Here is a 24,218-nt window from a genome sequence, read left to right as displayed (position 1 = left end):
GGAAAGGAGGCAGAGAAGATTAATATGTATTTTGGGGAGGTTTCCACTTATAATAAAGTTTCAGGAGCTGGCTACTTTTCTGACAAGGGTATCAGGACAGAGAGAATATTCCAGCCAGTTTAGAATAACTATTTCTAGGGTATCCTATCCAATACAGAGCTTGATTTTTTTTTATTTAGAGAGAGGATCAACCTCCCATAAGCCACTGACTTTGTATGGACATGCAGTGGCAGCACCTTTTAATTGACCATTAATCCAAGCTTCATTAGAACTAGGGAAAAGCTTAATTTTCTCATCAGTAAGTGTCAGTTGCTCCAGTACAACTATTTTCAACTGTATTGGGGAACCTTCTGCATTTTGGGCCATATTTTCTATTCTTTATTTCTTTTTAGAATCAAATTTAACCCACAGGCACGACCTCAATGCTATTAGTTGCGTATTTATTAACAAGTTTTCCCTATGAATAAAAGGATTTCCTGGATTCTGCAATGACTTTTTAAATATTGTTCTGATCCTTCCCACGTGGATTCCTCCATTTTGTGATAGTTTCTGAATCATATAGAGAAACTCATAAAATTTTTGCTGATATAACTCAGATCAAGACTCTGAAAGATTCTCCAGCTTGAAAATTAGTGGTTTCCTGCTGCAAACTTTACTGGCACTTCGTATCCTGCTCTTTTATTACCTCAAATAAACCTCAGTGCAACATCACTTTCTTCTGGTATTTCCCTCATTTTTATCTCCTCCGTGCCTCCTTTTAGGTATTGTGTTTACCAAGGGCTTGTTCTTCTACACTCAGCTCCTAACTCTGTCCCCAGTAACTTTGCAAATCCCAGAATCCTGGAATGCTTTGGGGGAAAGGACCCCAAATCCCACCCATCCCACCCATCCATGGCAGGGACACCTTCCCCTGTCCCAGCTGCTCCAGCCCCAATGTCCAGCCTGGCCTTGGGCACTGCCAGGGATCCAGGGGCAGCCCCAGCTGCTCTGGGCACCTGTGCCAGGGCCTGCCCACCCTGCCAGGAACAATTCCTGCCCAAAATCCCAACCAAACCCACCCACTGTCAGCTTAAAGCCATTCCCTGTGTCCTGTCCCTCCATCCTTTGTCCCCAGTCCCTCTCCAGCTCTCCTGGATCCCCTTCAGGCCCTGCCAGGGGCTCTGAGGTGTCTCTGGAGTTTCCCCTCTCCACCTGAGCCCCCCCAGCTGTGCCAGCGCACACATCGCTGCTTTTCTGGGTGCATTTTTACACAACTCCGCGTTTTTCCCACGCGTGTGACCCGGCCCGCAGCCGCAGCCGGGCTCCATCGGCTGCGGTATTCCCGGGGAACGAGGGCCCGGCTCTCCCCGGATCCCTCCCGGAGCTCCCCCGGCTCTGCCCCTTCCCCTGCCCGGCTGCGGCTTCCGGGCGGGCCCGGCCCCGCCCCGGCAGCGCGGCCTGCGCGGCCATCGGCGCTGTGGGGCCTGCCAGGGACAGCACAGAGCTCCAGGAACAGCCTGAGAGCCCCAGGGACAGCCAGCGAGCCCCAGGGACAGCCACAGAGCCCCAGGAAGCCCAGAGAGCCCCAGGACTGACGGGGAGAGCCAGGGAGCGGCCCGGAGGGTGGGCAGGCAGGTGGGGAGCGGGGGGTGCTCAGCCCCCGGAGCTGCGGGGGAGCCTCCGAAAACATGCTGGTTTTCCTTAAAACACTGCTGGGGGGCGGTGGATGGCAGCGGGATGGGGTCGCAGCAGGTTTCCGTGGATCTTCACCAAAATAATGGCTCCGGGAAAGGCCGGTTCCCTCCCCGGGGCATCCCCGGGCGCGGCTGCGGGTGCAGCAGTGCTGGGGTGGCGGAGCTGCTGGATGTGCTCCGAGCAGAGAAACTGCACCAAAACAATTGCCCAAAAGCTTCTCCCAGAATGGTTTTAGTGTTTCCCTGGCTGGGAATATTCCAGAAGTATCTGAGCGCCGTCCTGTGCCATGTGCTCGGGGATGGTGCGGACCGTGCTGCTCCCTCCCAGCCTGACGCACTCACTAATACACAGCAAGCTAATAACAAGGCAAAAATATCCTTTCATCACTTGTATAAAAGCCAAGCTCTGCAGGTCTTTTAAAACAGTTGCACTAATATAAGTGCATGCAGTTTTTAAATGTACACAACTATTTAATTTATTTGCCTCTCCCGAATAAACCTTATTTTTGGTGGTGTGTGTCTTACCTTTGTGGAGTGGAGCTCTTACTGAATGGGGAGGTGCAGGACTGAATGGAGTCTGCAGTGCTCCACTTTGAAAAATCTCAGTTTTTTATACTGGGGCATTACAGGGATGTTGTGACTGTCATTTCTCAGCTATCTTTTGTGTCCAGGCTTGTGCTCCCCCTGCACAAGGCTCATCACCTGGAGGGGTCTGTCGGAATTACAGAGTTCCCTTTGCAAACCTGCTGAAGGTTTTGGCCTCCAAGCACTGCCTGTCTGCCTGATGCACTGAGAACTAAAGTTGGGGTTGTGGGCTTATTCTTTCTGGGGAAAACCCCACCTTTCAATGCGGGGAAATGTCTAAAAACATAATTTTCTTGGCATCAACATTATTTGAATGTTGTCAGTCTGTGACATAATCTTTTCATAGTAAAACTTGTTTGCTTCATTTTCAAACAGAAACGTTCTGAATATGGACAGATCTACCCAAATCTTCAGGTTTCAGCAGGAGAAGGATGTGGCTGTGTGAGATTGTGAGGTGGCTTTAGCAATTCCTATCTGCATTCTGGCCCGTGACAAGTTCATTACACCAATTACAGCAGCAAGTGAACAGAAGCTCTATAGGAAACTGTTGTAGTTAGAGAGCAACTTGTGCTACCGTGGCTGCTTCACCTCCTGATAACTCTGTAATTAACTTGTCAGCGCTGTTTTAATGCCTCACTTGTGTGGAGGATCAGTTCCTGGCATCACTGAAGGGATCAGCTGCAGGAGAAGCTGCTGCCCTTTGAGAGGGTTCCTGGGGTTGTCCTGAATGGCTGAGTTTAGGACTTGTGCAGGAAAAGCAGGAGGTTTGCTGTGGGAAGTGTGGGTAGGGTGGAAGGGCTGCACCTGAGCAGTTCTGGTTAAACTGACTGGTGACAGGGGAAACACCTGAAAGAAGCAGTAATACCAAAAATCCAAAAGGGACCATGTCAAAGGCATGGATGGTTGTTCTTGTAGTGTTTTTTTTCCTGTTCAATAAGGGGTTTGGAGGACTGAGAACAGCTGGTGCTTGTGAATTAACCCTCAGGGTGCTGGCTGGTCTGGCAGTGTGGGAGCTCCTTGTCCTCCACCTCTGGTGGCATCCTCACCTGTGGGGGCTGCAGGGTGGCTTCAGCAGGGGTTGTTTGGGTGTTGGTGCTGGAAGAGCTTCATGGGAACAAATTGGGGGTCTAGTGGAGTTGGGGGTGTCAAAATTAAACAGCAGCCTTCAGACCAGACAGCTGTTCTGCCTGGGACACAGCTGGCCTAAATTATATTTAATTTCTGCGAGAAAAAGCCTTTCTACTGGTGAGTTGTTATTGCACAGTTCACAGAACAGTATCAGAGGGTGCTTTGGGTTGGAAGTGACCTTAAAGCCCAGCCATGGCAGGGACACCTTCCCCTGTCCCAGCTGCTCCAGCCCCAGTGTCCAGCCTGGCCTTGGGCACTGCCAGGGATCCAGGGGCAGCCCCAGCTCCTCTGGAAATTCCATCCCAGCCCCTGCCCACCCTGCCAGGAACAATTCCTGCCCAATACGATGATGGGGCAGAAATTCAGCCTTTTGAGCAGGAGCTGCGTTCCCACATCAAATTCTGAACGTGTGAAACTCCTACATCCATCCTGCAGGCATTGCTATTCCCCCTAACACCGCGGAGATTTCCTGCTCAGGATGCTCCAGAGCATGGCACTGCCCGTTCCCAGAAGTTGTCAGGGAAGCTGGATGCACATCCCAGCCGTGGCAGAACTCAGAGGAGCCAGCACTTGTTAACTCTATTTGTTTTTATTATGGACATCGATCTGCCAGTCGCAATAATGCATTTATGGACATTTTTCTGCAAGCGCAGCGCTGGTGGCAGTTTTTACTGACAACTTGAGTCATCTGGACAGGAGTTGAAAATACGTTTATTTTATTGACGGATTGTGCAATTCTCTCGTTTACCCAGTGTTCATAAGATGTCTGGACTGGTGAGGAGAATGTAACTGATGGGAAAATGGAGGGTAAAGTTTTAATTTTGGGAGGTTTGGAATCTTTTAGGTAGTGACAGGTTTCAGCATGTGTTAGGGGTGGGTTTGGGAGCTTTAATGTCATTAATGCTGTAATTAAAAACTGAAAGGTTCAGTGTCCTCAGAGCAGAATCCCAGACCTGAATTCCCTCCCTGACTGGTAATTGTGCTAAGGTGTAACAGGTAAAATCCTCCTAATAGAACAAAAAACCCCTGTTGAATTTAGTATTTCTGACACAGGTGTGCTTGGGCCAGCATGAAGTTTAACACACAGCTGGAGGAGCAACCAAACTATGAAACCAAACCTGTGCTGAAGGTTTATTTATTATTATTTATTTATTTTTTAATAAATGCAAAATGCAGTTTTAAAACTGAGCTGCTTATGGTCCAGGCAACTGCTTGAAATGTATTGAATGCCAATAAAGCTTGTGTGGGTTTGGATTTTAATGAAGTTGAGTAATTGTAAAAAGTTATTTGGAGTGTGTCGCTACTTTGATGCTTTTGCTAATCCTTTTTCGAGTTGTTTTCTTATTTACTATTTTATATCTGCATGGCTAAATTACTGTGTCCTGGTGCCTGTCAGGAGTATCAATGTATACTGGGCCAAATTCAATGATACAGATAATTTCAGGTATTAAGTCACATGGAAAACCTGGACATGCAGCTGAGATTCTGAAGGTTATTGAAAATACCTGAAAAAGTCACCTTTAAATGCAAAGAAGAGGGGAGTTCATTAAAACAAAGGTTCTGATTTCTTCTTTGCTTATTGATTGAAATAGGAGTTAAATATTAAAATGGCAGCATTGACCAATAGCCTGGAGTCTTGAGCAGCTTGCCAATTGAGAATAAATAATAATTTGAGATTTTATCTGATGGATGCATTTTAGCTTTTCATTTTTATACAAATGCCACTTTTCAGTGCAGATGAATGCAATCAGTATTTTTATATATATATTAGCACAGCCCACTGGAGTCAGGGCTGTTCTGTTGTGTGAATCCTGCCATCTCTGTGCTCCACGTGCAGATTTAGGTCCCTCCAGGTAACCCTGCATTAGCAGATAGCAAGAATTAATGCTGTCTTGTCAGTGCTGCTGCTGCATAATCATCATCAGGAATGCTGAAATTATCTGAGTGCTTTAGATCAGTCAGCACAAGGCAAACAACGCTCTTATCTTGGCTTGTTTGTACATTCAAGTGTGCAGAAGGTCTGTTAATTAGTTACACTTTTTAATAAACACCTAAAGTATACTTAAGGCCCTGTTAAAAGATTAATTTTTCTGTTTCACATCATAAAACCAGCAGATGAGTGTTCAGCATGTGGCAGTACATGAGCAGCACGAGCTGGCTTTGGCAGCAGACAGGACACTTCTGCTGTCACCCACGTCCTGGGGAAACAGCTCCCACAGCTTCATATTCCCTGCTCTGTGCTCTGCTGGATCCAAGGATCAGCAGAGGTGTAGTGGGAAGGGTGTGGGAAAAGGGAAATCCCATGCACAGTCTCCTGCTGACACCAGAAATACCTCTGCTTCTTGGCTGACTTCATGAAATACGAAGATTTGTAGTTGATGGGGTTTATTCGAGCTGGCCACAGTCGTTGCTTTAGGGTTTTTTGGTTTGTTTTGGTTTTGTTTTGGTTTGTTTGTTTGTTTTCTGAAATATAAAGGAATTAATTGGTTTTGAATCCAGTTTAGTGGGCCTGGGTCATCATTCCCTTTTAGCTCAGAGGTTCAAGCAGGGGGATGGAAGTAAAATCTGGGTCTGTGGCCAAGGTTGTGCTTTAGGAAGGTGAAATTGAGATCCAACAAGGCAAAGTGCTTCAGCTGAAACAAACTTTTAAAATAAACCATAGAATCCCAGAATGGTTTGGGATGGAAGGGACCTTTAAGAACATCTCTTCCCACACCTTCCACTAAATCAGGCTGCTCCAAGTCCCATCCAGCCTGGCCTTGGGCACTGCCAGGGATCCAGGGGCAGCCCCAGCTGCTCTGGGCATCTATGCCAGGGCCTGCCCACCCTCACAGGGAGGTAAAAAAATGCTTGTTTCATTATTTTTTTAAAACATACCAATAATACTATTTTCACTGATTGCACGAGTTTAATGTACTTTATTTTATATTATTGTTAATACACCTGACCCTGGATTTAAATGCTTTTCAGTTGCCTTTTTGTGCCGTTATATTTGATTCCACAGCAAGACTTTCTAAGAATATGATTAACCCTCTGGGTCATCTTATAATGTAATTATTAATGATTGATTCTGTTTATCCTTGGGATCAATATGAGAAGCAAAAATGCTTTGGCATATATTTGGGGTTGATTTCTTACATTCAGTAAACATGATCTGGTGACAAGACCGGTATTGGTTTATTACTCGGAACGTGTTTGATGAATCTGAAGTGTGTAATTAGTTTTATATAATGATGGTGATATGTGGGGTTTTTTACATGACTTATGTTAATATGGCCAATAGTGTTAACATCTCCTGCCACTAATAGTTAGGGTGGGGATGTATAGTAATTGATCTTCCTGGGAGTGCTGTAATGTAAAAACAATTCCGGCTGTTTGAAGTATATTTTACAAGTGTGCATTGGGCCTTTGGGATGTTATACTGAAAAACCCAATTGTACAGTTACCATGGGAACCCAATTAGAATAGATTGCTGGATTTTTTTTTTTTTTTTTCTTTTTCAGGCTTTCATCTTGACCAAAAATCTAATGTACTTTAAATGTTTTCATATGGAATTTTGTTCGTATAGTCACTTGGTGTAATGGCTGGTTTTTAATTTTAGTGCTGAACCAGAATGTTCTGTTGAGAGTCCCGAGGACTTATCCATCAAGGAGAATCTTCCTTTAGTGTTTAAAAGTTGATGAACTGAGAAAAAATACTTTTTATTAATCCAGTTTCTTACTGCCATCACATGTACTCATCAGGCTGCAGTCCTGGGGGAAAAAAAGCAGGGAAGTATCTCAAAGCCCAAGGACTTCTGTTCTAGATCATCAGCAAAACATGGCTGAAGAATTCCCTGCCCTTCAAGGTTCTGTTTTTGATGTCACCTCTGACTTTTCTTCACCTTTTTGGCCTGTTGACATATCTAGAGGTTTGGGTTGCTCACGGGGTGGCGCTGTGATGTGTTTGCTTCCTGCACCATGTGTTCAACACCTGTTTGTGCATCTTCCAGGTGCCTTGGGAGCATCCTGCTCCCTCAGCACAGCTCCTGGCTGGGAGCAGAGCTTATGGGGAACTTGGGAATGTCTTGCTGGAATGGCCAAGGGAAGCTGAGGCAGGAGAGATGGAGATGGATATCACTGTCCTTGCTGGCAGCTTGGAGCTAGTGAGGATTGTTGACAAATTACTTCTTTTTTCCATACTACTGGTTAATCCCTTCAGTTTCTCCCACTCTGCAAATGCAGGAGAGAACTTTCCATTTTGGTGAAGCCATTGCTGCTGGCATGAAGGTTTCAGTTTTTTGAGGTTTGGTTCTGGTGTCTCACTTTCCACACCATGGAAGTGGAATCCCTGAATTCGATCAATGTGCATTGTTCCAAAGAGGTTTTGGCTTCTTGACTTCAAAATCATCCTCAGGAGAAACCTGCAGCTCCATGTGAAACATTGACCTACTCCAGCAAGTCTTTGCAAGGCTGAGGTGCATTTTGGAGGGGTGGTTTGGGCTTTCCAAGGGCTTTGTGTGGTTTCCCCCTGTCTGGCTGTCAGAAGTCTTCTGACCACCATGGTTTGGACATGTCTGGTTTTACCCAAGTTCTGGTCACCCAAGGAAAGCTTTGTTGGGTGGGCAGATAGAGCTCAAGAAGGGTTTGAAATGAACTTCTGGATAAATTTGGTTGTTGAGGCCAAAATTTCAGCTTTACCCTTCAGGAAGATCTAAAAAAACCTGAGTGTTGCTGGGTGCTTTGAAAGACCCAGCTCTGAACTGATGATAGAAATAAATTGATGTTTTATTTTTAGCTCTATCACAGATATTTTAAGTAGTTCTATTAGATTGCTCATCTGCCTGACCTGCATTTAAAGATGTAGAGAGTTCTCTTTGCAATGCCTGCCTTGTTACTATAGTTAAAATACTAATTATTCATCTTATTTTTAAACACTAACGTGAGATGCAATATTAAGATGAAATGTTTGCTTTCAAGTGGCTGGGAAGTGGCCATGTGTTCTGTCAGTGCCTTGGACTTCCAGGAGAGGTCTTGGAAAGCCTGGGATGCTCATATAATTTAATTTTTCAGAGATTTACCATTCCTGAAGTGGATACAGTTATCCCTGCCCATGGAGTGGTGAGTTCCCTGATTTAAGTGGAGCAGTTCCCATCGAGGCTGGCTGTGAGTCAGGATTGTGAAGCTGAGCTTTGGCACATAATCTCCTTGATTTTAAAGAATGCAGTGTTGATACCACATCTTTCAAAGACAGAGTGATCTTGGCTGAGTAGCACTAAAAAAGAAACATAAAGGGGGGGAGCTAAATGCCAAAGAAATAGGAAATATCCTTTATTTCCAAGGGGAAAGCAAAAAGGAACCAGTTGTGCTTTTTAATTATATAAATAATGTTAAAGGCTAGAATTATAATAATTGAAGTTGAAATGTTTTAGGTACTCAGTGGCGTGAAATCTGTGCTTTAAACCTGGAATATATCACAATCTCTTGCTTTAAAATCACTTTCATGCCTTAAAATGTGGCATTTCCTAAATCACAAAAGGCTCTTCATTTTACTCAGTCACTTAGAAGTACATGACAGCCTGTAAAAAATTATTCAATTAATACTTTTATCTTTTGAGGCATTCTTATTCCAAATATCAGAGTTGTGCAGTGCTTGTTGTGGAAGAACTCTTCAATGTGCCATCTGTTGATTTTTTTGTTTGACTCATGACAAGTGGGTGACTTTACATTAAAATTCCATGTTGTTTGTAAAAATACCAAACTCCCTTTGGAAATTCTGTCTACTGAAACTTGGAGCTCATTTAAAAACTGATACAGATGTGGTTATAGAGGGAAAACTCTGGAATTCAGATTTAACAATCTAACAGGGAATTTTTTGTTTTTTCCTTCCAGGTGGAGCCTTTTCTTCCACAATGGCATCGAGACTCGTTCCAAAAGTAAGTTTCCAGTGAAATCCCTTTGCATGGAGGTGTCCACTGGAAGTCCAGCATTACAAAAGAGTTCACGTAACATAGTTTGTTTTTTCCCCAGTGCCCAGCAGTCAGGATTAGGAATCCAGTTGACAAGATTGATGCTGCATTGTAAATCTCTGTAGCTCTGTCATGGTTGGTAACAGGCATCAGTGGACCTTTCCCCAGCACGTATCTATCTGCCACAGAGCATAAATAACAGGACAAAGGCACTCTCTCAGTTTTGTTGCTGTTTCCATTCCCTAGTAATAAACACCTCCCTGAAAAACAGGCTTAATTTTGAGGCTTGATGCTTCAGTGATGTAAGTGTAGGTCAGTGACATTGTAGCAAAACAAGGAAACATGGATGTTTATCCAAATATTCAGGCAATTTACTCTGCTGAAAGAAGGGCATCAGCACGTTGTTAGTCTATAACTGTCTCCCTGAAATAGTTGAAATGAACTTTGAAGACACAAATATCCTTTTTTTTTTGTGTGGAATACCTATTTTTGTAACATTAGTGATGCTCCTCTAGGAAAACGTTTCTGGTACAATCCCACCTGCATTTCTAACTATTCCTGTTGGCAACTTCTATCACTGCTCTAAATGTCTTAATAGTGGCATCTCTTGTGGTTTTAATCTGCTTTACATAATGTCATGTGGCTTAGGAGGGGATTGTTTTGCTGGTTTGTGTTGTTTACCTCTTTTCTACAAAAGCAAATCAATTTTGTTTTTTAAAACAGAATGGTTGAGGAAGAAATCCAGCTAAATAAATTCTTGCTTCACTTTTTTCTTTTGAACCATCATCTCTTTAGTTACATTTATGCATCTTCCAGTTGCAAACACCTTTTAGCAGAGAAATACTTGGTAGGGAGAATCCCTGGTTCCCTCTCGTTGCAGGCTAGGTGTGATATAGCTGGCAAGTGACACGAAACTAATAATTTATTATCTAACCTTTTCATTTCCCCCACTCTCACGTGGAGTTGAAAGGTGCAGCTTGAGCTGTTAGGGGAGTTTTCCTCTTTTGATATGTGGGAAGACAGAAGGTTTGAGGTAAAACACTCCAACTCCGCTGTGGGGACTGTGCAGACACTTCCCTCTGCTCTGGATGCATATTAAATATTCATGTCCTGATGTAATTGGTGATTTTCGGGCTGTTTTCAGCCTGTGATCAGTTTGCACAGCCCCACGTTGGGGTGACACCCAGCGTGTGCCTGGCTGTGGATTTGCAGGAATCAATTATCACCCAAGCAATGTGCTGAACAGTTTTTAAGTAGCTTGCTGAAAAATGGTTTGGGAAAGCAGGCAGACGTGGGAATTTTCCATAATCACTGTCTGTGTCTCCCACTCCATCCCTGGTTTTGTTGCAGTGACCAGAGATGAGTTTTGGGTTTGGGTTTGGCTGGGCTCTGGTTGACCAAGCCTCAGGATATCAGGAATTTGGGGGTTGTTTGGTATTCTTAGGACAATGTGGCAATTTTTGTATTTCATTAGAAAACTCTAAATGTCGTTCTGTTCCTCGCTGGAGTTTTTGCAGTTACATTTGAGGGTAGTAAATGGATTCTTGTACTAACCCTGATACTTTGCTCTGTTAGCAGTGAAATCCTTTTCCTGACTCGAGCAGGGATGGGTAACTATAGGGAAGTCCAGATGTGGGTGTGCCAAGACTGTACTCTAGTATTTTTCTACAAGTCTTTGCAACCTCTCCTGTGTGTGTTTATTCCCCAGTATTTTGTATTTTTAGTGAATTCCTAAAACACATTTTCCTGCTCTGCTCACTTCAAAAATTTCAGTGAAATTCTTTCCTCACACACAACTCGGAGATTCCTGACTCTCCTTCAGCTTAAGGAGCACTATTAATGGTTTTGTTCATATTGCTTAGATTTATTTTGTTATTATTCTCCAGCTCCTACTCTTCAGGTAGAGCTATTTTGGTATTATAAAGAATGATGGATTATATAGGAAAGTTTCTTTTGAAGCACTCCTGATATTGTGCAATGCACTTGGGGGTCAGCTGCACTTGACTGATGCATGATTTATCCCATGTCCCTGCCACTTCCTGAGATAAAGCTGCTATTTTATCAAAAATGCCAGCAAGTGTGATTTAGAATTTATACCCCTCCTTTTTCAAATAATTGTTCTGATTACTTTCTGGCACGGCAATAAAAAGATAAAGGTAATTGCACACAAATGTGAGATAGCACCAAAATACAATAAAATTAACCTGAATTAGCTTGACTTGTCGATGAGAAGTATTTATGAAATGTATTTTTGCAATAAGGGAGACTGATATTATAGCTGGAAGGTGAGTTATTGCCTTAATGTAATACTGTTTGAAATTTAAAAAAGAGACTGTTACAGTTGAGGGTGATTGTGCCTTTGAAATTAAGTTGAAGTGATTCTTATAATTGGCAGCAATAATGCATTGGGAAGGTAATATCTTTTATTGTGTTATGCCTAGTTGCATTATCTTTTATTTAGCTGGTCCTGACTCCAGCTCTGCAGAGAAGACAAGCAGGAGCAGATCAGGAATTTTGTGGATTTAGGTGATAAAAACTTGAAATGTTACCCAATATTAAAGTCATTCTTTTGCTGTTTTGTTTTGTTTTTTATTTTTAGCCCATTTTCAGTTCCCCTGAACCTGATACAAGGCTCATTTGATTAAAATTTCATTTGTTTTCCTCGTATTGGAGTAGTTGCCATGTATTTACATGCAGGCTGAGCCTGTAAGAGCCGAGCACTCCAGACTCGCTGCGTGTGCATTTACAGCAGGGGCTGATTTGGGCAGTGAATTTTGTATTTTTGTGCCTCATTGTACATCCTCTGACAGAAAAGTGTGAACAAACTCTTACAGCAAGCACCTCAGTGTTTTTTAAGGAGTATTTCCTCAAATTCCAGGATCCCTGAGGCTGGAAATCCCTCCCAGCCCAGGCAGTGCCAGCCCTGCCCCATCCCCACCGTGTCCCCAGCCCGAGCCCTGAGTGCCACCTCCAGCAATCCCTGGGGCACCTCCAGGGATGGGCACTGCAACCCTCCCTGGGCACTGCCAAGGCCTGAGCTCCCTTTCCATGGGGAAATTCCTGCTGCTGTCCCCCCTGAGCCTGCCCTGGGCATCCTGAGCTGCTCCCTCTCCTCCTGTCCCTGTTCCCTGGGAGCAGATCCCAAATCCCCCCGGCTGTCCCCTCCTGCCAGGGACTTGTGCAGAGCCAGAAATTCCCCCTGAGCCTCCTTTGCTCCAGCCTGAGCCCCTTCCCAGCTCCCTCAGGAATTCTCCAGTCCCTTCCCAGCTCCCTCAGCAATTCTCCAGCCCCTTCCCAGCTCCCTCAGGAATTCTCCAGCCCCTTCCCAGCTCCTCAGGAATTCTCCAGCCCTTTCCCAGCTCCGTTCCCTGCCCTGGACACGCTCCAGCCCCTCCAGGTCCTTGTCCTGGGGGGCCAGAACTGGGCACAGCACAGAGGGAATTATAGTTGTGTATAGATAACTAGGTGTGTAGCTAATACCTTGAATTTAATTCTTGAAGTGATGAACACATCTGGAAAATTGAGATTACCTGCACCATGACTTTTCCTTTGCATGAGATTTCATGGAGTCCTGGAATATCCTGAGTTGAAAGGGGCTTGTTGAAACTCAATGCAGTAATAACAAAATAGGGTTTTGGAGGATCCCTCTGATTCTTAAGAGATAAGATTCTTCATTTTTGGTTCTTTAGTATATTTGTTTCTTTAATTGTTTGGTAGCAAATTCCTTAATTATTTTTTTAAATATATATTACAAGTGAAAAAAAATCAGTATTTTATTCCCTCTGACAGCATTAAAATATTGAACAACTCAACAAAACAACACACTGCTTTGCAGTGCTTCTAATTGAATCTTCTGCCATAGGATTTCCAGCTTCAAAAATGAGGAGCTGGGGGACTTAATCCCTTTGGTAGGTCCTTGGTAGGATAAGAGGGACAATGTGCTTCCCCTGGCCTTGAAGTTACAGCAGCACACGTGGCTTTTGGGCTGGTTCCTGGTCGGATTTGCAGGTGCCCACTAATTGGATGCACACACTTGTTGCCATAATCTGATTATTCCAGGAATATCTGGCCCTGTCTTGTCCACTTTCCCTCCTCTTGGTGCTCCGTTTCTTACCCAGTTTAATTAATTATAATATCTATTGGCAGCCCCCAGTTTGATGAGATGCCCTGAATAACTCCGTGTCCCCACCATGATCAGTAATTTTTAAAACTAATTAACACCACACTTCTTAATGCCATTCTACTTCTATGCTGTGTGTAACTAGAAGCCAAGAATTGTTTGGGTTGGAAAATGCCCCAGGGATCATTAAGTGTTAATCTTTGCTTTGTGCTATTGATATCAGATGATATCAATATTCTAATTGATAGATATATGGTTTATTATGGTATCTATGGTTAAAGTGGCTGCTGTGCTTGCACTCCATTTAAATTTCCTGTATAAGTAATAGCTGGGGAAAGATGCAGGATGTGTTTACTTGGTTTTGGAGAAGTACTGGAGGAAATAATACATCAGAATTCCTGTTTAAACAGCCCGCTGGGGTCTGCTCTTCAAGTACCTGCTGACGCCAGCTCCAATCCAGGCTTGGCATGAGCAGCAGATGGAGCTGAAAACTGCACTTGTTGAGTCTGGAATGCAGGAGCAGTAACCCACCTGCCCCTTCCAGAGGAGCTAAAATGGGAATATTACAATGAAAGTGCCCTTCCAGTAAAATAAAGCAGTCAGGAGCGGCCCTGGATGCTGGGAATTCTTCTCTGCTCCCGCCTGCCAAAGCAGCCGAGTGAAGGCGCAGCCAAAGAGCCAGAGGCGACCACTGCTTGGAAAGACACTTCCCTAGCTTGGCATTTCGGGGGCTTCTGGTTGCCATCCAAAGAGGATTAGTAGGATAATGCGATGGGACAACAGGAACTTGCTTTTGTTGTCTTTGATTGTTTAATAAAGAATTACGTGTTTGCTCTCGTCGAAGACTTTTTAAATGCCGTAGAAAGCAAATGTTGCTCCATGTGAACACGTATCCCCCTGGTTTTTCTGGGGGCTTGTGTGAAGTGGGCCTTTGGATAAGGGGAGAGGGGGACTGATTTGGAGTGTTTATGCCAGTGTATATTTATATATGTTCAGAATATGCAGCCTGATTCTGTACCTTCACATTTTTATGGGATTAGCTCTTCGGAAGGTAAAGAAATTGCATCACCCCAAACTAACCCTGGATTTGCTTCCAGTCTGTCTGACATTTCCTTTCCAAACCTCCCCATGCCAGGAAATGAGGAGGTTTTGTTTTCATACCCTCTGAAGTTACAGGTTTGGCTTAAGCAGGGTTAGATTTACTCAGAAAAGCAGTGAGACACCAGGAGAGCACTGCAGGCTTTCAGTGCAGCTTTTGTTTGAGAGGCTCAGCTGGGGAGGTGTTTACTGTTCCTGTAGCAAGGACAGAATTCCATGGACCTGGATCTCCAGTGCTTTTTTCTGGAAAGCTGAAAGTTTGTTTTGGATGCTGTAGCAAGGAGAAATATTCCCAGCAGAGGCAGAGATTGTGGAGGGGGAAGAGGTGTCTTGTGTCCCGGTCAGGGGTTGTTTAATACACAAAAACCTCCTGGAGGATATAAATGACTTGTATTTTAGAACATAAAAGGTAATTTTAAAAGGTGATTTTAGCAGGTTGTATTGACAGAGTTACATCAGATTAGATACTGAGAGGATTGTTTTGTTTCAAGACTTTATTCTTGGGTTTAAGCAATGACTACACCACCTCCTTTTCCTCAGAAATTAGCTTTTTCCTAAATTTAAAATCTGTGAGGCATTTGGCTGTCTTTGGTCTGACAGCTTTCCATGGTTTGGGAAGATGCTGTGAGTGAAGTGTGAGTGCAGTGATACTGGAATTCTGCATTACCTGGTGCAGAAATACTTTTCCATTAATGCAGATGTTGGTCAGAGTTCCCCGTGAGTTGCAGAGGGCAGCAGCCATCCCTTGGTTTTTTGGACAAGGAGCTTCCTGCCTTTCAGGACAACTTTCTCACACTTTCAGCTGTCCAGATGAAGATGTCAAACTTTCAGGGGTGTGTTTGGATCAGGTCCTTATCACAGAATCCCAGAATGGTTTGGGTTGGAAAAGACCTTAAAACTTCTCCAATTCCACCCCAGCCATGGCAGGGACACCTTCCCCTGTCCCATCTGCTCCAAGCCCAGTGTCCAACCTGGCCTTGGGCACCTCCAGGGATCCAGGGGCAGCCACAATTTCCTATTTCTTTGGAGTTCACACCATTCTATTTAGTTGGAAATCATGGGACTCTTTTTTTCAAGAGGAGGAAGCAGCTTGTAGAAAAATTTGTATTGTAGCTTGGAAAGAAATCAGACATTTCATAATAAGCAAAAAGACTGAGAATTAAATGTTTCTCATTCTCTCTAAGTTTTATTCCAGTATAGCAAGTGATACTAATATTCCAATATATTAAACTACTTTTAGTTTGTAACATCTAAAAAACTCTTTCCTTCTTTCTTCCCTGCAGTAAAATTATTTGTAGTAGATAAACCCTTTGTTCTCTTGGAACAGTAGCTTTTGTAAGGTGCAAATATAGATGATTAATCAAGATATTAACAGGAGTAGATTTTTAGATTGTTTTGATTGCATGGATCCTGTCTTCTATTCACAGCCCTTAAATCTTTCTCTGCTTTGAAACACTAAAAAATGGCTTTTTCCTCTCAAACAAGCCCCAAAAGGTTGGAAAATCACCCTCCACCCTGCACTATATGTGCAGAAATACATTACCTTTACTATTAATATCTTTTCCCATATTCTTAACGTACAATGGATTGTTTCCTTTTACATAAACAGGCAGAACCCAGTAAAACAAATACAGGAAGTTTTAAACTATTAAGGAGATGTTGAGAGAACTTTAATTCAGTGAAATCCTTGGATGGGTGGCCTGCTGGCATGGGCAGCCAGAAGATTTTTGACACGAAATCATTTTGCAAACATTGGTTTATGATGGATTTTTGCTTTGGCTGATGGGATTTGATAAGGATTTTGTTAGGAGAAGGATGCAAACTTACTGCATCAGGAAGGGTGATTGAAATGAAGGAACAAATTGCCAAACTCTGATGTATTCCCCATAATTTTAAATCCAATATTTGAGGCTTTGATTGAATTTTAATTCAAAACTTGAATCGATAGCAAGCAGGTTTGAGATACTCAAAGGAAGGACTCTCTAAGAGTTCAAGACTGGTGTTTTTTTCCTGTAATTAGGATGAAGAAGCAGCTTCCCTGGCATTTATTGATCATCTTCAAACTCAACAAACTGGAATTGCTTTTTTGGTGAGTCCCTGGTACTCCATGGCACAAAACCTGGCAGTGGTTTGTGAATTGTAGCTCATTTGTTGATGCCAATGTCAGGACTTTGATGGAGTTTTTAGGATAAATTTATGGAGGATGGGAAGTGATGAAGTTTTTAGTATAAATTTATGGAGAATGGGAAGTAAATGAACAAGGTGACACTTGGTCACACCACTGGTGTGGTGGGTACCAACACCTCCAAGGGAAGTGACAACACCTGCAGGTAGTGATTCTGTTGGATTAATACATTCAGAAATTCAGAATTTATGGGCTATAATTCCTCTGGTTGGTGTGATTTGGGGTGCTCTGACAGTAATTTTTGGTGTTTGGAGGCAGGGTGTGGTTCCCTTCTAGCCCAGTGTGGGAGCAGGGTTGTGTGGAAAACCTCCTGTGACACCTGGGTGGGTTCTTCACTGTCACACAAGTGACTTCTGTGCTCTGGAGGGGCTGAACAGAGCATTTCCAAAAGTGCAGCTGTGGCTTGGCTAGAAATGGTGGAAATTGGACCATTCTGGGGTCTGAGAGAAGGCGAGGGAAATAGGGGAGAGAATTTCAGTGCAGTTTCCTGCCCTTGGTTGTATTTCCATCACACTTAGCTCAATTAACACTTTGTTAATCTGAAAATGATCAAAAGTCCTGATTAATGCAGGGCTCTCCTGGTATATAAAAAAAATCCAATTGCAGGATGTGTGAGGCCCCATTCCATTTGCCAGCTGAATATGTTATTTTTGCCTTGATTCTCAGAAATATTTGAGGGGAAAAGAAAAAATTTGTGAGGACTTCCATGCTGTAGCCTAATGGAAATCCCCTGTTCAATCAGATGCAGAGGGGATTATTGTTAATATTTTGATATTGGTGTGGTGGGTTTATATTGCAAAAGCAGAGTGAAGGAAATGGAAAAACCTGTGGAGGGGAGATCCATCAGAGATAGGGCTCTGATGGGGAGGATTCAGTTCTCCATAATACTGAAAGGAAAAACAGGGTTTGCTCTCTGGACTTTTCTGGAAAACACAGATTGTTTTCTGGGAGAACGTGGAGTATGGAAATGCTTTGCTTCAGTCTGGGGTTTTTTTTAAGCCTTGTTGATTCTCAAGATTTCTCTGTTCACCCTTATGGATATGAATTGGATACTCCAATCTCCAGTGGAGTTTTGGGGAGTGTGAGGAGCAGCAGAACATAGAAATATTTGAATTATTTACTGTAGTGAGAAAGCTGCTTAATGCAAATTTAAATAAAGTTACAATCTTCCAGTTTGCTGTATTTAGCAGTCTGGTGAGGTAAACTTATCAATGTTGCACCTATGGCTTTATTTCTTTGGGAAAACTCCAGAAGTTGGCAGGAGATGTTTCCTCTCTAAAAGTCATATTTTTTTCTACCCAGTATCAAAATAACAAGATATTTTGGCAGAGATTTTTAGGTATTGCAGTGGAAGGGGAGAATGAAGGTGGAGATGATGCAGGAGCTGATCAGAATTCTTCCCATTTTTCATAAATCACGAATGGTTTGTTTTGGAAGGGACCTTAAAGCCCATCCAGTGCCACCCCCTTCCCCTATCCCAGGGTGCTCCAAGCCCCCTCCAGCCTGGATTTGGACACTTCCAGGGGTGGGGAAGTGTCCAGCCAGCACCAGCACCGTGTTCACCACTAAACCATGTCCTGCACTGCCACATCCAGAGGATTTTTGGAACACTTCCAGGCATGGTGACTGTCACCCTAGAAATTAAACCTTCTGATAATGTTTTCATAGTTTTAGTTGCTTTCCCATGAAAGTCCTGTAAACATAAGTTGTTTATCACATTCCTTCTGGGAAATGTCTTTTGATGGACGTTTTGCAAGACCAGTGTGCTGGGAAGGTGGCAACTGAAATTATCCAATCCCTGTCATTGTTATGAATCTATAAATGCTTGAGTCAGAAAATAAAGTCACTGTTTTTTGTTCTAAGACTGAAGGTGGTAGTGTGAATCATTTTGTGTCCTTTAGCGACAGGTGACTCCACCCTTCCCTTGTCATCCTGTTCCAGTGCTTGACAACCCTTTCTGTGAGGAGACTTCTCCTCCTAGCCAGCCTAAATAACAAAATTAGGATCTGGAGAGAGGAGTGTGCATTGTACATCCATCAGTGCCCTTCATCCTGGAGCATCCCAACCCAGTTGCCTATGGATGTGGATTGATGTCCTGCAGCTTCATTCTTCTGTAAAAATAAACCTTCTAAATATTGCTGCCCCATGAATATGATAAACAAGGCAGCAAATAGGAGCTGCAGTCACTCAAGGTTTCATCTATAAAGCTTAGTTCAACTTAGAGAGAGCTCAGAGGGTTATTGATAGTTCTCTGCTGCTCCCTGCATCCCGGGTTTTGTTCTGATGGAAAAGCTGATCCCGGAGTTGTTATAGTGGTGGAGCACATGGGGTGAGGTTCAGTGCCTCTGGTTCAGGGCTGTCACACCAATAAACATGAAGAATGTGTGCTGGTTTGCCACATATGTAAACTTTTACTGCTTGTTTGATGACTTCTGCAATGAGATGCTGCTCCAGAGAAGCTCTCCCGTGTCCTCCAGGAGGGAGGAGGAACATGGAAAAAGTTGGTTGGAAAGGAGTTTCTTTGTGGTGCCACCAAACATTTGATTATTTAGCAGTTGGGTCAAAGTAAATAAACCACAGGGAACCTGCCATTCTTGAACTTCTCCAAGCTGAGTGAGGTTGCTCTGGTTGCTGCGTGTCTGTAACGGAGGAATTGCATAAGAGCTTCCCAAAATTCAGGGGTTTAGGTTTACTTTTTCTCTAGTTATGCAAAACTCTCAGCTTGATGGCTTTTCTGCTCTCTCACACTGATTATATTACTCACAGATGTGACTTCATTCCACAGCACTTAATAATGGGATTTGAGAAGATTCTCTTATTTGGAAAACAACTAATTGTTGTACAGCTGGGAGCAGTGGGCAGCTGGAAGTCACCCTGCATGGACCTTCCTGGCTTCACCCCTGCTCTGTCACTCACAGAATCCCACAATGAGTTGGGTTGGAAGGGATCTTAAATCAAATTTCATCCCATCCCCTGCCATGGGACGTCCTTCCACTGCACCAGGCTGCTCCAAGCCCCGTCCAGCCTTGTACACAGGGAAGTAAATAAAATAAATACAAGAAATTTTTTGGTCTCTCAGTGTTGCAGGAAACCTCATGAAGTTTAACAGGTCAAGTGCAGGGTCCTGCACCTGGAGGGACAGGAGCCAGGGAATGGCTCCCAGTGCCAGAGGGCAGGGCTGGATGGGATTTTGGGCAGGAATTGTTCCTGGCAGGGTGGGCAGGCCCTGGCACAGGTGCCCAGAGCAGCTGGGGCTGCCCCTGGACCCCTGGCAGTGCCCAAGGCCAGGCTGGACATTGGGGCTGGAGCAGCTGGGACAGGGGAATATGAGGAAATAAATGGTTTTTAAGGTCCCTTCCATCCCAAACAGTTGTAGGAACCTTTTATTCTCTTTGCTGATGGAGTTACCCAGTGCTGCCTCCCAATTTCTCGGTTGTTCCCTTTTTTCCCAGTTTCACATGAGCTGAACTCTTTGGATCACAGGATGTTTTGCCCTGGCTGTGGTCTGGACCAAAGGTTTGGTGTCTGGGTGGCTGCAGGGGACACACTGCTGGTGTCCTGTCCTGTCCTCCTGCAGTGATGGTGCAAACCAAACTCTGAATACAACTCACACATCCAGACTGGGGTGGGTTTTTTTTTTTTTAGCCAAGATGAATTTGACAAGTCTGTTATTGTTGGTCTTGTCCAATATTGAGAAATACTTGGCAGCTGTTTCCAACTACATCCTATCAGTAATCGTAAAACCAGACTGGTAACAATGGGAATAAAAATATGCTTCTTTTCCTAAGGAATGATTGATTTTTTCATATGTTTTCTTTTCCAGCAGACATATTCTATTTGTGTTCCAGCTGTTATTTGCATAACACTGCTGCTCTAAACCACTGAATCTACTTTGTTGTCACAACAATCCTGTTTTAAATAAGTGTCACAACACATCGGATTTTAGCTGATAAACCAGCCATGAAACTGCTGCTATTTCACATTTTATGAAGATCACTATGCTGCTAGTTAATGGTTTTTTTTGAGACTTTGATTTAGGTGCTGACTTCTGAGGATGGATCATTTTAAGCTGGAATTTTGAAAGTGAATGCTGTAGTTGAGGAAACTTGAGATATGCTGTTTTCTTGCTTTTTTCGAATTGCTTTTGAAAACTGCTCAAACCCTTTCCTTGGTGCAAACTCCTGCAGTGAAAGAGGATTTCATTTCCTTGAACAGGTGAATTCCAAACAGGGAGGATCTCCATGCAAGGAGAAACACGTGGTTCTGCTCAGCCCCGTGGGAAAGATCGAGATATCGGGGTGTGAAACGGGCGTCCATGAAATAAAACTTCCCAAAATGAGCGAGCTGCCAAGTGGGTGAGTTCATGTCCTATTGATCTGTGGCTCTGCCCCTGCTGGAGGAAGGAGATTGCCTGGAGGATCTGAGAGCACACTTGTTTTTGCTAATCATACTAGGAGGAGGCTCTTCTGCCCTTAAGGACTCCAAAATACATCAATTCCTCCGCTGCCTCAAAAATATTATCAAACATTTTAAACTATAAGTGCTTTTAATGTAAGTTTTGAAAGAATCTCCTGCCTCCCTCAATTTTTGGCACACATATAAATGTCACTGAGGTTAAAATCTCCTTGCACACCTCACAAATCTTGGGGACCTACATCTATTTTTATATTTTTATATATAGATCCACGCTCCAGCAGGTAGAAGCAGGATTGACTGATTGTTTTAATTACTGTGTGGTACTCGTGAGAGCTTCAGTTGTTTTTCCAGAGCTGTAATGTCTTCTGGAGTTTGGAACATATCCCACATGGCAGTGGAGATGATGTCTGAAATCCAGGTCTGGCTGAGGAGGCCTCAGTGAATTTTCCTGTTTGTTTTAAGTTGTGTTCAGTCTGCTGGAGTCCCTCTTTCCTGCTCAGATCTTTGATTTTTCTCTTATTTGTGAGGAAATTTCAGTGACATTTTTAGAAGGAACTTTGAATTCATTCAGAATTAGATGCTAAATTTCTGTGCCAAATTTCTTTGCCAAAATCAAGACTTTCTCTGACTTCTCTAAGACTGGTCTTTCAACTGGGTTTGGTGATTAAATTCCACTTTTCCACAGTCTGCTGCATCGATGCAGGTTTTTTTGAGACTTTGATTTAGGTGCTGACTTCTGAGGATGGATCATTTTAAGCTGGAATCACTGATGAGATTCAAACAGGTTTGACTTCTTTTCCCAACATTGTCTTTTTCTCATCCTGTGTTTGCTTCTGAAGTTCTCCATGGATTTGTAGGATGTCTGTTTTCCTATTTTATTCTGCTTGTAACTGAGATGGGTGAAAAATTAATCAGGAATATGGAGCAGAATGTGTGTTCTGGTTGAAATACAGTTTTGCCTCCCATACAAAAACTCTGAAGCCTCTGGATTTCACAGTTTTGCCCACTCCAGTGGTAGGGAAATAACTGCTTCCTTCAGATTCTGGTTTAAGTGCTGGATTTCTGCTGATGAGAGATGGAGATAAATGGATATTTAGGAGAAAGTTGAAACTTGGCTTTGCTGCAGAGCAAAACCTGCCTGGGGAACAACCCTGGGGATGAGGATCTGCACCCTGTGAAGATCCATACCAGAACATCTGGTGAAAGAACCTGGTTTTATTTTACCAGGACATCTGGTTTGCTTACCTGTAATGTGGCCATGTTCACTGGTTGAAGGTTCTCATGATTTTGTTCTTCAGCAGAATTTGGACAGTTTAGATCCTTTCCCTAAATTTTATTTTTTATTTAATTTTAATTTTCACCTGTCCTAGATCTTCACTTTTCTCAGTGGTGAGCTGCCTTCACTTCATCTTGAGGCATTAGTGGCATCTTGATATCTCTTAACCTCACAGGCTGCATGATTTATGTGCAAAAATTGTTACATTAGAGGGTCTATCACTCAGTAATAACTCTGAAGTTAAAGGCAAGAAGAGTGTTTTTATGATTACTTTAAGAATTTAAATCTGAAGAAGAAAGGTGGGACATCCTTTTGTCTTTAGCACTGATAAAGTTCTAAAAATTTTAAAGCCATCTGTAAATGTTTGTGCTGAAGTATAACATTTAATCTCTTCTCCTCATCGCTAGTGAATAGTTGTTAAATCTGGCCTCATTATTTTCGACAGAATAAAATAAAAACAAAGCAGTGCCTGGTGTTTCTCCTAACTGGCTAATAAACACTATGGCAAGAACATTGGGTGGAAAAAAAAAAAAAGTAAGAAACATAAAAATTGATTTTAATGGACCCCTGTCAGAGAGAACCATAATGAGCACAAGTCTGGTAATAAATATTGGTATTCTGCTCCACGGTGCTTGGGACTTCTCATGTGGAATTGCATGTAACAATCAATAGAGATTTTAGGGTTTTTTAACAACAAAAATAAGTAAACCTTTGAAATATATAAATACTTAAGACTTGCAATCTGTCAGACAAACCTGGTAGTTGTAGAAAGATCTGATAAGAGCCCCTGGTTAATGGCATAATCGCTTTGTGGAGATCTCGCTCTGTTTTACAGCTTGTAAAATGCTGTGCAATTAATCACCTGAGATTACAACCTCCTCACTGATGGCTCTCCTTAAAACTTAAGAACACAGACTATAATGGAGCCTAAAAGGAGAAGCAACAAAGTAAAACCCAGTTTCAGTATGCTTGAAAGAAATTGATCTATTAATGAGATGAAACTAATTGTAATAACCTGAGGTTATTCTGCTCCTCGGGAAGCTGCCGGGGTTTAAAAGTCCAGACACGTCACAGAGGGATGGTTCCTTTTGGAGAGGAGGCATCTTTATCCAGGCTTTTGAAATTCTTCATGTGGATCCCATTCCTGGAACTGGATGGGGCTGGAGCACCTGGGACAGGGGAAGGTGTCCCTGCCATGGCTGGGTGGCTTTGAGGGCCTCCAGTCTGGAGTTCTGTGATAAGGATGCCCTGATCCAAACAGGTCCCTAAAGGTTTGACATCTTAATCTGGACAAATTCATCCATTTCTAAAAACTTCAGCTTCACAGTTCATATTTTAAAAGAACCCTAAAGTGTGTAAAAGCTGTGTATATGTATTATACATATATATATATATATATATATAAATATATAAATATATATAAATATATATATAAATAAAATATATGTATTTTAATATATATTATATATATGATATATAATATATTATTTATATATATAATGTAAGCTATATTATATATTATATATGATATAATTATCTATAGTAATTATAATATATAATTATATTATAATTATATATTGTTATATTATAATTATATATAATTATATAATTATATATTATATAATATACATGGTGTATATATATGTCATGTATGTTATTTATATATGTATTTATACAATATAAGTTAATATATATTATTTTATACACTATATAATAATAGTATATAATATATATATTTCATGCTGTATCAGCTGTTGTAGTTTTAATTTCAGTACATGCCAATCTAATGA

General features: G+C 42.5%; 1 protein-coding gene across 14 annotated transcripts in view; it reads left to right on the top strand.

The window, feature by feature from the left end:
• The first annotated feature begins 1,010 nt into the window (after window positions 1-1,010).
• MGMT (O-6-methylguanine-DNA methyltransferase) overlaps window positions 1,011-24,218 on the top strand; it is a 141,389-nt gene continuing 118,181 nt past the window's right edge. For 5 of the 14 annotated variants that reach the window (XM_086901187.1, XM_086901181.1, XM_086901180.1 and 2 more), the window contains exons 1-4: window positions 1,011-1,614; window positions 9,257-9,300; window positions 16,572-16,640; window positions 20,952-21,091. In XM_086901187.1, the coding sequence (XP_086757313.1) occupies window positions 9,277-9,300; window positions 16,572-16,640; window positions 20,952-21,091 (233 nt within the window). In that variant the 5' untranslated portion in view covers window positions 1,011-1,614; window positions 9,257-9,276. The remainder of the gene's footprint in view (window positions 1,615-9,256; window positions 9,301-16,571; window positions 16,641-20,951; window positions 21,092-24,218) is intronic. The other 9 variants (XM_086901185.1, XM_086901183.1, XM_086901179.1 and 6 more) reach the window with 6 other exon arrangements.

The sequence above is a fragment of the Cyanistes caeruleus genome, chromosome 8, assembly GCF_971803275.1.
Source record: "Cyanistes caeruleus chromosome 8, bCyaCae1.hap1.1, whole genome shotgun sequence".
Lineage (NCBI taxonomy): Eukaryota > Metazoa > Chordata > Aves > Passeriformes > Paridae > Cyanistes > Cyanistes caeruleus.
This window is presented reverse-complemented; position numbering and strand designations above follow the sequence as displayed.